The sequence below is a fragment of the Sebastes fasciatus genome, chromosome 9 (assembly GCF_043250625.1).
Source record: "Sebastes fasciatus isolate fSebFas1 chromosome 9, fSebFas1.pri, whole genome shotgun sequence".
Classification (NCBI taxonomy): domain Eukaryota; kingdom Metazoa; phylum Chordata; class Actinopteri; order Perciformes; family Sebastidae; genus Sebastes; species Sebastes fasciatus.
Window position 1 is genome coordinate 15,381,596 of NC_133803.1, and position 12,581 is coordinate 15,394,176.

The 12,581-nt window shown below is 40.9% G+C and overlaps 1 protein-coding gene and 1 long non-coding RNA gene across 5 annotated transcripts in view; one reads left to right on the forward strand and one right to left on the reverse strand.

Annotated features, from left to right (window-relative positions):
* rgs7a (regulator of G protein signaling 7a) overlaps positions 1-12,581 on the reverse strand; it is an 89,867-nt gene that overhangs the window by 17,879 nt on the left and 59,407 nt on the right. For all 3 annotated transcript variants that reach the window (XM_074646234.1, XM_074646233.1, XM_074646232.1), the window contains exon 4: positions 11,811-11,861. In XM_074646234.1, the coding sequence (XP_074502335.1) occupies positions 11,811-11,861 (51 nt within the window). The remainder of the gene's footprint in view (positions 1-11,810; positions 11,862-12,581) is intronic.
* The window catches only part of LOC141773988 (uncharacterized), a 35,893-nt gene continuing 27,630 nt past the window's right edge, over positions 4,319-12,581 (forward strand). Inside the window, exon 1 of one of the 2 annotated variants that reach the window (XR_012595216.1) lies at positions 4,319-6,116. This is a non-coding gene — a long non-coding RNA (uncharacterized LOC141773988). The remainder of the gene's footprint in view (positions 6,117-12,581) is intronic. The other variant, XR_012595215.1, reaches the window with a different exon arrangement.

Sequence of the window (12,581 nt, forward strand, 5' to 3'; positions counted from 1 at the left end):
ATATTCACATCTCTGCTCCCTCGCTCTCTAAAACACACACACACACATCCATATATCCACAAGTACCTGGTGGATGTGTGTGTGAGATAAATATAGATTGGCTTTTCCTTTAGCACTGAGGTGTGACAGCTTTGAGAGGTCAGGATGCCGATGTGAATTCATGTGGGTGTGGGTGTGTGTGTGTGGGTGTCTGTGTGTATGTGTGTGTGCGTGTGTGTGTGTGTGTGTGTGTGTGTGTGTGTGTGTGTGTGTGTGTGTGTGTGTGTGTGTGTGCGCGCGGGCGACTGGGCTCCATTTATTAATAAATGATGACTCATAAGTTATTTAAACCTGTTTACTTATAAACACACCTCTTCCTCCTTATCCACTGTACTATTTCTTATAGAGATATTATCCCACCATGTATATATATATAATTTATTGTATATTATATTCCTTGTGTTATTAAGTCAGAAGAAGAAAGAGTCTTTTCTGTCAACAGAGACCAACTAGGCTCGTGTGCGTCATCTGCTTCTGTCCACGAAACACAGTGTAACTCAAGAAGAGAGACATTTACAAGCAAAAATCCACTCATCCATGTGTCTTTTTACTTACTATCCTTTCAAAATGTTCATTTTCTGGATCGTTATCTCAGACGGGACGAATGTCAGATGAAAGTAAAGTCAGCAAAGTATGGAAAGTGACATCTAACAGTGCAGTTAGAGCTGGCTGTCTCCTATTTTTCAACCACGGGGCTGATCCGCACTCATTCTCTAGGGAGCATCTACGCCACCTGTTTGCTCGCTCTCTCTGCTTTTGTTGAAGTGAAGCTGAGGTTTTTCCTGATGCCGTTTTAAGGATGAATGTTGAATGTCATCCCCACACACAGTAACTGATTTCTCTAAATCCCACAAAGCTTTTCCTAACACTGCATAGCCTGCTATTTTGCTAATTTCAAATTTAGGAAATCATCCTGCACAATTTAAAAAGGCAGTCTCATACAATTACATCAAGCTGAGCAGCAGGTGCTTATTTAGTATCAAGTACAAAGATTTAATTTATTTTCATGTATATAGACAGCATACTGTATGATGGGCTCAAAAGAATAACTCTGAAAATGCAAAATCAGACTAATGTGATGGAGGATTTTCCGTGGGATAAATAAAAGATTAATAAAGCTTGTTTTGTATGCTTTTAAAGGGGACCTATTGTGCTTTTCTCCCTTTACTTTAGTGTGTTATATAGTTTTTTTTGTGCATGTAAAAGGTCTGCAAAGTCATAAAGCTCAAAGTCCAGGACAAAGGGAGTTACTCTCTCTCCCCCACATAAACACTGCTCCTGAACTGCCTGAAACGCCTCACTTGAAGTCCCGCCTTTTCTTCCGCAACGTGGTGATGTCACCAAGTAACACTCTTTGCCTAGCAGCTAGTTTGCATGCCCTCATACAAATCTAGTAACAGCAGAGCTGGAGCGTAGTGTGAAAAGTTAGATTCGGTTGACCAATCACAACAGTGGGCCAGCTGACCTATCAGAGCAGACTGGGCTTAAACAGAGCGTTTCAGACGGAGGATGAAAAGAGGTGAGGCAGCACAGCCGGTATGAGAAAAAAAAAGTGTTTTTTGAACATTAAAAAATGTAGACATGTTCTAGTAGAAACCCAAAATACAAGTGTGAATCTGAAAATAAGCATAATAGGTCCTCTTTAAGAGTCTATAAAGATCAATTCCTGGCTTTCATTTAACATACTGCAGGGTTCTCTATAGCTTTATAGCTGACTAAACCTTGGACTGGAATTAGTCAAGTTGTCAAGACGGGCCGGCCTCGGAGTCCGTGGGGAAAACACCCTTTGATTTCATCATATTACCAGCTCTGTGCCAAATACCAGTTTGGAGCCCTGCCAAGTGGAGTGTGGGAGTATTCTTCCTGCTGAGCTTTGTCCAAAGACAACAGAAGAGATTCTGTATTTGTAGTTCAGTCAGGACCACTTTAGTCAAAGACACTATTACATTGCAGTAATATATACATTATATTTGGCGGTATGGCTCTGCTCTGGGACCTCCCTGCCCATCCACGCGCATACGTGGATCCACGAGCCTACGTGGTAGCATGAGGCAAGGAGAGCACTCCTCCTTGCCCTTCCATGTGCACACATGGAAAGCCAAAGGCAGGGAGAGCAGCAGCAAAGACCCCCAAGGGTGCAGAACAGAGCCGGAATCAATGACAACAGAATTGACATTGATTAAGTCATAAACAGTTAGGGGTGGGCGACACATCGAATATAGTCGATGTATCGCGGCTTGTCCCCCTGCGGTACAGAAAACGACTACATCGCGAACATCGAACACAAATTGTCATGTAATGTTTCCAAGCCAACCCTTTTTGTATGAAAGATTAAAATTGTTCCAAAGAACCACTAATGAATATCAACAGAGATTTTAATGCAGACATATACTGCAGGGACTACAAGATCATAATATTGGTGTGATTGTATGCATCAAAGGGTTAAATTGAGCATTTATGAAGTGCTTAGAGGATATTTGAAAATATTGCGATATAGCCTAAAATATCGCGATATTATCCTAGGCCATACCGCCCAGCCCTAGAAACAGTATTAAAAGGAGGTGGTGGGGTGGAGGTGGGTTGCGAGCGGCTTGTAGAGGAAGCAGCAACGGTAGGCCGGCTGAAGCAGCTTAAATAAGGTGCCCTGTATGAAATTGACCAATGAATGCATAGAGAGGAATCAGCTGATCTGTCAGCTGATGCATCAGCTGATTGGGCTGGCTTAAGATCAGCTGTTATCAGCTGATCCCCATCTTATGAGCAGAGCTTGACATCATGGCCTGCATGAACTAACGCTACGCTCGATTTATATTTTTGATTATTATTGTTTGCAGTATGTGCTGTTTGGAGATGTTGAGATGATGAAGAATCTCTCTCCCTGCTACTTTATAATTCTATTCCACTGCATTTCACAGGAAAATACCGGTTTTTTGTTTCTAGTTACTTTGCAGATTCAGATTTTACAATGTAAAAAAACATAGAATGAGCGACGCCTCTCCTCGTCTGTGTAATTGTCCCGGTCCTCAGTCCAAAATTTATTGAAAAAAAGATAGATGTAATCATTTCCAAAAATCCTGTTTTTTTATCTAACGAAATACTCTGCTTCAATCCATATTTGTTGGCATTTAGCCTTTCAGAAACAACATCATCACAGCACCTTTATTAACGGGGCAGTCTAGGAGCAATCTAAGAGCACCATAAATTACATTTATAAAACCACAAGAACACGACATCATATCTTTCCCATTTTCACTCGCAGCGGTCATTTGCAGACTTACAAAGGTATTTGTGATACGTAAAAGACGAACGTAATCCGCGACAAAATACGTTTCCTTCCAAACGTAATTGAGATTGCAATTAAATTGTATGGCAATGTAATTTTTAGGAGCTGCATGCTGATAAACAGGGCTCAGCAGATGGACATGCCTTTCACCAGAAACATCTCTAAATGCACAGTAAGGCGCAGATTCTAGAGATATCTTAGTTCTGATGGTAAGTTAGTTAAAATCGCCTTAATATCGGCGTAGGAAAGACCAATCGTCGATCATCCCTTCAATAGTCGATACACGATCAGATCGCCAAACGATTCAAGCCTAATATATGTAATTGTTTAATCATTCTGTGTGTCCAACATTCAAGATCATTTGAAGTGCTCCACCACAAGAGTGACTCTCGAGACAGCTAGAAGAGGAGGAGGTTTAAAGAAGGCTGGAGGAGAAGACGAGAACCATTATACTGAGCCGTAGCCTATGCCCCCTCTCCATGTTGACGTCATCCCTCAGAGATCATTTTACCGTTCGCTGGTGTTCCACTGAGCAGATTAGGTGCTCTTTCATATGCAATTCCCACCTTTAATAACACACAGGTACACACTCACTGACAGCTTGACAGTTTGTTTGTTGATGTCCTGTTGCGGCGAGTATTTCATTTATCTAATGTTGTTTAGTCATGTTAAGTGTTTTGGCTGTTGCTGTTTGACAACTAAATTATTATATACTAAACTAATATTGTTTATATGTATTTGGAGCATCGCGATAAACTGTTTTTCACAACTGTGATGACATTTACAAAGTCAAAATAGTAATATCTATTTATGTATTTATTTTATTTTTTTCGAGAAATCCACTCATCTGTAATTTGGGCCTCTCTCTCACAGACAGGTATAAAAAACACACACACAAGCAGAGGCAATAATAATAATAATAATAATAATAATAACTTGGATTTATATAGCGCCTTTCAAGAAACCCAAGGACGCTTTAGGCATAAATAAACACAACAAAAGGAACATATCAGTAGCTAGTGGCTATAGGCCTTGGTGAAGAGGTGGGTTTTTAGAAGTTTTTTGAAACTGTCCAGAGATGGTGCGTTGCGGAGCTCTATGGGGAGAGAGTTCCAGAGGGTGGGGGCTGTCACACTGAAAGCTCTGTCCCCAAAAGTTCGCATTTTTGTGTGAGGGATGGAGAGCTGACCCGTGCCTGAGGATCTAAGGTTCCGGGGCTGTGTGTAAGGGTGGAGGAGGTCAGATAAGTACTGAGGAGCCAGGGTGTTGAGGGATTTGTAGGTGAGGAGGAGGATTTTGTAGGTGATGCGGGACTTGACCGGGAGCCAGTGGAGGTGGATGAGGGTGGGGGTGATGTGCTGCCAGGGCTTGGTGCGGGTGAAAACCCTGGCAGCTGAGTTTTGCACGTACTGGAGCCTGTCCAGGGCTTTGCTGGGAACCCCGGACAGTACTCCATTGCAGTAGTCCAAACGGGAGGTGACGAAAGCGTGGATGAGGTTTTCTGCCACAGAGTCAGAGAGTGATTGCCAGAGACGGGAGATGTTTTTTAGGTGGAAGAAAGCGGATTTGGCAATGACTCCGGCTCTATGCCAACAACATGTCGGTGAAACAAAACATTATCCTGAGTTAGGGAGGGATTTTATCACCCTTTAGGAATTTGACTTGGATGAGCCAGTGTTATCTTCTCATCATATGTGTATTTCAGCTTTTTCTCATCTGCACTCATAGATGTATATGCATGTACAGATGTTCACACATGCATACAGAACGTATACTGTGTTTCCCACCTCCCTGTCTCACATTCTCATTTACCCAGCTATAGGCTTACTATGTGGCTAATTATTATCGGAATACTTTAAAGCTGTCAACGATTTGCAGCAAAAGTCAGCTGAAGCTAAAGTGATGTTATTGTTATGTTGCAGTTTCATTTGCCAGAGGATTTGCTTTTGAATTTGACAATGAAAACCACAATAGACAATGTTAAAGATTAATTTTTTTAATCTATGATAGTATTTGATCTAGATTTTACAGACAGACACAGACAGGGGTTTGACAGTAGATTGACGTTCTTGCCGGTACTACTAAGCTACCCCAACCTCCATCACTTGATATTGTTCTCCTCCAGCTTCATGCATCCCTGAACACACGAAACAATTGACGTCACGTAAAGCAAATTATTTATTAAAATGATGAAAGTGCTGCAGAATCGTTTGTAAATGTTGACAAAACAAGTTTCAAATCAAGTTTTGAGTTCCGACTTAAGGGGGCATTCATGTAAATTGTACCATTATTCCGACACCACATGAATGCAGCACAAATGCTCACACTGTTAATGAAAGTGAAACAGCATTGCTACATGTGTCGACAAATCAAGTTGTTATGTCATGTTACTCGTGGAGGGCTTGTCTGCATGAGGAGCGCAGTCAGTCCCCCGCAGATGTTTTTCCTTGTTTCCTTTTTCATTCATGTTTAATGTTTCCGGTTTTATTTTGATACTCACCTTCTCTTTCATTGCAGACTACTTCACTTCCTGCCTCTGTGTGTTTTCCCGCCTGTGTGATTGTCTGCTCCTCCCTGATCGTTTACACCTGTTCCTCATTAGCCCTGCTGTCACCGGTCCCTCCTTATCTCCTTTCCTTGTGTTTCTGCTACCTTCTCCTTGTGACTCTTCATCATTGTTCTTTGTTCCTTACCTTCCAGACATTGTTCCCAGTATTTAGTTCTTCCCAGTGTTTAGCGTTCCGGGTGTTTTTTAGGATTTACTGTTTTCTGCCTGCTTTTGGACCCTCAACCTGTTAGTAATCCTCAATTAATCATTGAACTCTTCCTGCTGCCTCCTCATCGGTTCTTCTACATTTGGGTCCAAACCTGTAATTCCTGAGATTTGTCACTTTACAGTGTCATAGAATCTATTTTTAATAATAACATGATCGTATTGATACCCCTGAAGGGATTTATTTTCAGACAGGTCGGAGGTCAGAAGAGCTGCAGACTGATGCTGAAGCTTATTGAGTTTTTAGAAGAGCCTACAGGGGGTGATCAAAACGATAATGTAGCAAAGCTAATTCATACTGTAAGTGTCTCTGTGAGTGAATCAGTCCAGAGTCCATTAACCCAGGGGTTCTCAACCTTTTGCAACTGAAGGCCCACTTGTGATTGTCAAAACATTTCCGAGGACCACCTTCCCAAATAAATGAGTAAAAAACCTAACATGTTTATACAACAAATAATAAACTGGGCTGTAGATATGTGTTATGCCACTGTCAGCTGTAATGACCAAAATACATATTCTGCTTACCCTCAGTGAGACACTTGGGCTTGCCTCTGGGAAATAATGAGATCAAGTCGTGATGGGATGGGTGAGAGGCTGACACGCAGAGTAGCATTCAAAGTTGCTTTCAGTTTGTTCCTTGCCTTTGATTTTGTGACAGTCACAATGGAAAACCCTGACTCACATAAATAGGTGGTGGTGAAAGGCAACAGAAATTTGATTGCCCGTTTTGACAAAGAGGGATATTGACTGGCAGCCAGTATCCAGAATGAAGCAAGGTCAACTTGTGTGAGCTGAAGCTTCAGGCTGCTGTCTGCTGATAGTTCCATCAGTTCATTTTCCAACACAGTGGAGAGAGCTATGTCTTCTGAAGCAGGATCCACAGAGAAAGGGTCCAAAATCTAAAGGTTTCCATCTCGTGCATCTTCTGGGAAGTAGTCTGTAAACTTTCCTGACAACTGAGTCAAATGCTGGGTTATAACACTGGATATGTTGACATGAGGAGTGGCTTCCAAAGTTTCACTTAGGAGTGAAAACACATCAAATCGTCCCTCCTTGACTCTTCTGTTCCACAGAATAAGTTTTTTCTTGAAGCCCTCAATTTTGTCTGAAACCAAAAACACTGTGCTGTTTCTGCCTTGCATTGATATATTGAGCTGATTTAACTGGTCAAATATATCTGATAAGTAGGCCAGTTTTGCACAAAAGTTACCATCAGTGTAATGCTCATCAAGAGGGGAGTGCTGCTCTTCCAGAAATGTGTGCACTTCTCATATTTCCTCACCACACGCTTCGGAGCTTTTACTGGCGCAGGGTTGTCTCCCACATCACTTTTTCGCTTTAAAAACCGATCCATTTTGTCTCACTGCATCCGAGAACGTTAGCTAGCTAACAGTGGCAAACACGTTTGTCTCTACCTGATGATGTTTGGTGTTTTTACACAAGGCCTATTGAAGGAGGTTGGGCCACACTTAATCAACGCGCCTTCGGGGTACCGCACATGCGCAGTAATATCTGCTCTGCACTCGCCGAAATTGAGCCGATCGCAACGCACGACCGCAGCTCCAGTTACACTGCGCATGTGTTATACCCAATACAAGACCCGTGTCCGCCCGTGTCTCAGCCTCCTTCAATAGGCTTTGGTTTTACGGCAGCTGGCATCTTACCTCCTTTAGGTTTTACCTGTTCACTTTGCTAAATAATAATAAAAAAATAATCTAGTACCACTGCCTCCGCGGCCCACTAGATGGCGCTCTGCGGCCCACTGGTTGAGAATGGCTGCATTAACCCCTTTGAACCGAAGGCTGTTTTGGCTCAATTGTCACCGCCTTCATTTACATGCTTATGTTACTGTAGGCATATCATACACTATATCAATAATGTAAAGCAAAAAAAATATTTGTTCATGGATTTTGTCACTGCTGTTGTTTTTCTTTGACTTATGAGATGAATATATTTTGAGATTTCCCCAAAATGGATGTCCAATAGACCACAGACCATGGATGTTTAAGAGGTTGTGCCCTGTGTTTTTGCCCTGCGTGTTTGTAAATTGCCGACAACTACATTAAAAAATGTTTATGTCGTGCTACTAGCGCTACTAGCTACTGGCCGATAGCCGGTTGTTTGGGAACAGAGAAGTTAATACATCCACCACGGTACAGGCTTACAGCATCAGCCCATGGGTGTATTATAAGAAAATAAAAGTGATGAATTACAGCCAATACATCCATTATTAAAGCTGCATAGAGCTAGCAGGAAACTGGCAGAACCGGATATGTCATAAAAGCGCGCAGGGTGGTACAGTTCTTTGGGTCTGATGCACGTTCATTATGCCGAGGAAAATAACTCTGGATTCGGCTATTAGTGACTTTTACATCTTTTAGGACATAACGATTTAAATGAGGGCTATTTAAGTGTTTGTACTGTGAAGTTGATTTACCTAAAAAAAAAATGATCCTGTGATTTACAGACATCTCTTTATACATTCATGGCTATGGACTCATTGGCATTTACAGTCCAAAATGGCGGCAGCTCTACCGCAGCGCCATCTAGCGGCCATTGTCAAAAAAGCACCAGAGTTTCACCTCTTTGCTTCTATACTCTTCGCCTACTCCCTATGTTGATATAAACAGACAACACAATAATTCTTATTTTCAGGTGATTATACACTAAAGAAAACATACTTATTAATATTATATTCCATTTTTGCCAATAGATTCCCCTAATTGTTACACACTGGTCCTTTTAAGGTTGTAGATCATGTCAACCTGTGTCTCCTCATTCACATTTCTCTTCTCAATGTTTCCAATCCCTTTGTGAGCTGTCTGAAGAGCACAGTTATGCATGCTAATGAATCAAGCCTGGACTCCCCTAAACGTGGTAAGCACTTAATTCCAATAGCTCCTATGCCAGATAAAGCAATTGGCTTTAGAAATGCGATGAACAGTAATGATCTGAAATGGTCTGAATTGTAATGAAAGTATCATGGCAACGAGTGCACGCACACGTGCAAAAAACTTTGGAGGCAGGAATCTGCGTCGGCTAATCAAATAGAATTGGAGACTACAGAGATTGCAAAATAAAGATGATAATGAGTTCAGCCGGAGTGTGTCAGTATATTATCTGTGGCATTTATTCAGGGAAAAAACTCCCAATCCCCAGTCAACTTTGATATAAGCTAATCTGCCTTTACATAATAAACACGCTGCTATCGTGCTGTGAGCCAAATTAATTGCATTTCACTTTGCTGTGTTTGCCAGACCCGCCAGGAGTTATTCTGTGCTGAAGTCACTTAGTTTTGCACAACACTCTGTTCACAACACTCTGTTCACCACCGCAGGGCAATTGACAGCTTGTTTTGTGTCTGTTTGCAAAAAACGTGCACTGCTTTAAAAAAAAAAAAAAAAAAAGTGTTAAAGGACAGAGAACATCTGCTTGTTGACACATGTTTTCAGACTCTTCACTTTCATAAAATTGCAGTTTTTGACTATTTTGATCTGGAAAACTATTATGGAAGAGCATTTTCAATATTGCAGGTGACACAAAATGTAACACTTTAAATGTAAATTTGCTTGAGGGGCTGGCATATGTGTGTTATTGCCAACCTCGGTAAACAGTGCAACGAAAATGAACATTCTTGGGCCAGTTTGGCACATTAAGCAGAAGTAATTTGACAGGCTGTTTTTGTTGTTTTATCTTTTGTTTTGTTTTGGCATATCAGAGGTGCTGCAACACAGATGCATTATTATTATGCTGTCTGTGGCCTGAGGCATGGGGGGAAAGCATAATCTCTTGGGCAAATTTAAATGTCTGAAACTGTGTTTTACTCAAATAAGAATCTCGACGTTAATGAAAAGACGAAAAGAGAACAAAAGCACAGGAACAGTCTGTCCGCTCCGGAAAGTTCAACTGGTCTCAAACATTGCAGAGGTGTTTTATCATGATCTAACTGTTTCCATGCGCCTTTAAAATCACACAATTGCACATAAGTAAGTGCATGCCTGTTTGATATTAACACAGAATTGACAAACAGAAAAAGAGAGGCAGGTCCTTGCATACAAATGAAACAACACACAAAGGCATTGTGAGCTGTTGAGTCAGTTGAGTATTGGCTGACTAAGAATTGGCTGAACTATGAATACTGAGGCACACACTAGATCAGACAAACACTGGAAAGCACACCCACACACATAAACACTCCAACATCTAAGTAAACGCACACTTACAGTACACACACACACATCTAAAACTCAGAAAAGATTATTTTCCATGTTGTCAGCTATATTTCTTTATCACCATCTTTTATGCAAGCAAGCATTTATCACGGTTCAAGCTGCCCACTTTTGAGTCATCCTATTATGTGCAATGAGAGGCTCAACTAATGATCCAACAACTCCTTCTAGACTGTCTAGTTCTGCTTTATCACACTGGAATAAAGTAGAAGCCCTATATTTGGGCTGTCAATCAATTAAAATATTAAATCGCGATTAATCACATGATTGTCCATAGTTAATCGCTATTAATCATAAATTAATCAGAGATTTTTAATCTGTTCAAAATGTTCCTTAAAGGGAAATTTGTAAATTATTTAATACTCTTATCAACATGGGAGTGGGCAAATATACTTGCTTTATGCAAATATATGTATATATTTATTATTGGAAATCAATTAACAACAAAAAACAATGACAAATATTGTCCAGAAACCCTCACAGGTACTGCATTTGGCATAAAAAAAAAAGTCATAACATAACATGGCAAACTCAAACCCAACAGGCAACAACAGCTGTCATTGTGTCAGTGTGCTGACTTGACTATGACTTGCCCCAAACTGCATGTGATTATCATAAAGTAGGCATGTCTTTAAAGGGGAGACTCGTGGGTACCCATAGAACACATTTTCATTCACATATCTTGAGGTCAGACGTCAAGAATAATGGCCATGTCAGCTTTTCCTCACTAAAATTTGGAGCGTTGTTTAGCCTCCTTCGCGAGCTAGTATGACGTGGTTGCTACCAATGGATTCCTTAGGTTTTCTTTTTATATATATATATATATTTATATATAGTCTTCAAATCAACATTAGCATTACCTAGTAATGGGGTTCAAAGTCTGACTGTGGCATGGGACTGTGGGCCCCGGTCCCCCCTCTGGAGGATGTTTGCTGGATGTAAACAAGAAGTGTAATGTTGCCATGGGGTCAGTTCGGGTCAGTTAGCTAGTTAGCTACGGGCTACTGCTTGAGCTCCGTATTTAAGCCTATATATTTGTTTACATTTCGGCAAACTAGCTATTAGCAGTTCCTTTTTCAAATGTATCCTTGGATGTAGAGACAACTATCACTGAATTACTTTGACACTGAAGAAAACTTAGAAACCTGTTGATTCTCAGGCAGGTTCTGGAGTTAGCTATGAGAAGCGTCTTCTTTCTGGGATTTATGGAGGTTTATTCGCGACGGACGTCGGAGATAATGATCTCCCCGGAGAGCTTAAGTAACTCTAAATCTAAAAATATGTTTGTCATGTTTGTGTGTTCAGATGTGACTAGGTTATGACTCCGAGAAGGAGTGTGATTTCTATTTTTATTTTATGCAAATTTTGGACCGGCATGCACCTGTCCCTTCCGCCTCACGCAGTGTCTTTGCTTCACACCCATCCCTTCGCACACCCCCTGCAACTCAGCCTCTGCCTTAGATCATATATTCATTAGCGTTTTTACCTTGATCTTCGATGTCCAGATTCTTGATCATCCACTGTACAATATCAGAACCTGAAATGAGAGAAAGCACATAAACATGAATCACTTATATATCTAATATATTCGCAGAGTGCTGAAACACCTTTTGCATAAAAAATGCAAATGAAAGGGAAAACAATGACACTCTTAACCCTCCCCACCTCCCCTCATCATCACAGTGCATACCAATTCCTCTCGCCTTGCACCACGTGTGTGGGTAATAGGCCATCCATTACCAATTTTTTATTTTCTGACACCCTCTCCAAGCCAGCTCTCTTTGGATGTAGTCCATTAATATAAATGACCAGAGAGGTAGGCCACAATGGCATAATGAAGCCTCCATTGTGTACTGTCACAACACAATTTGTCTGACTCAGTCACAGCACAGACACTGCAGTCACAATTTAATAAGTCAGTGCATCACATCGGACATTTCAAAGTGTCAAACAAAAACTAAGATGACTAAGATTAGTAGTCTCTTGTTAGCAACCGCCTTTTTTAAGACACATTAAGACTTCATAATTCATGAGTAGGATATTTACTGACGTATTTTACATCGTAGAACAAAACTTTCAAATCGCTTAAGCTTGTGTTAACCACAGACCTTATTTCAGGCATCTAACTAAAAACCCATTCAAAAAACCCATTGACTTCCAGACAAGGGAACCAGAAATGCTAACTCAATTCCTGCAGCACTCTATCCACTTTATTCCTAGCTTCCATGAAGCCTTGCGTGAATTATAGGTTTAACTT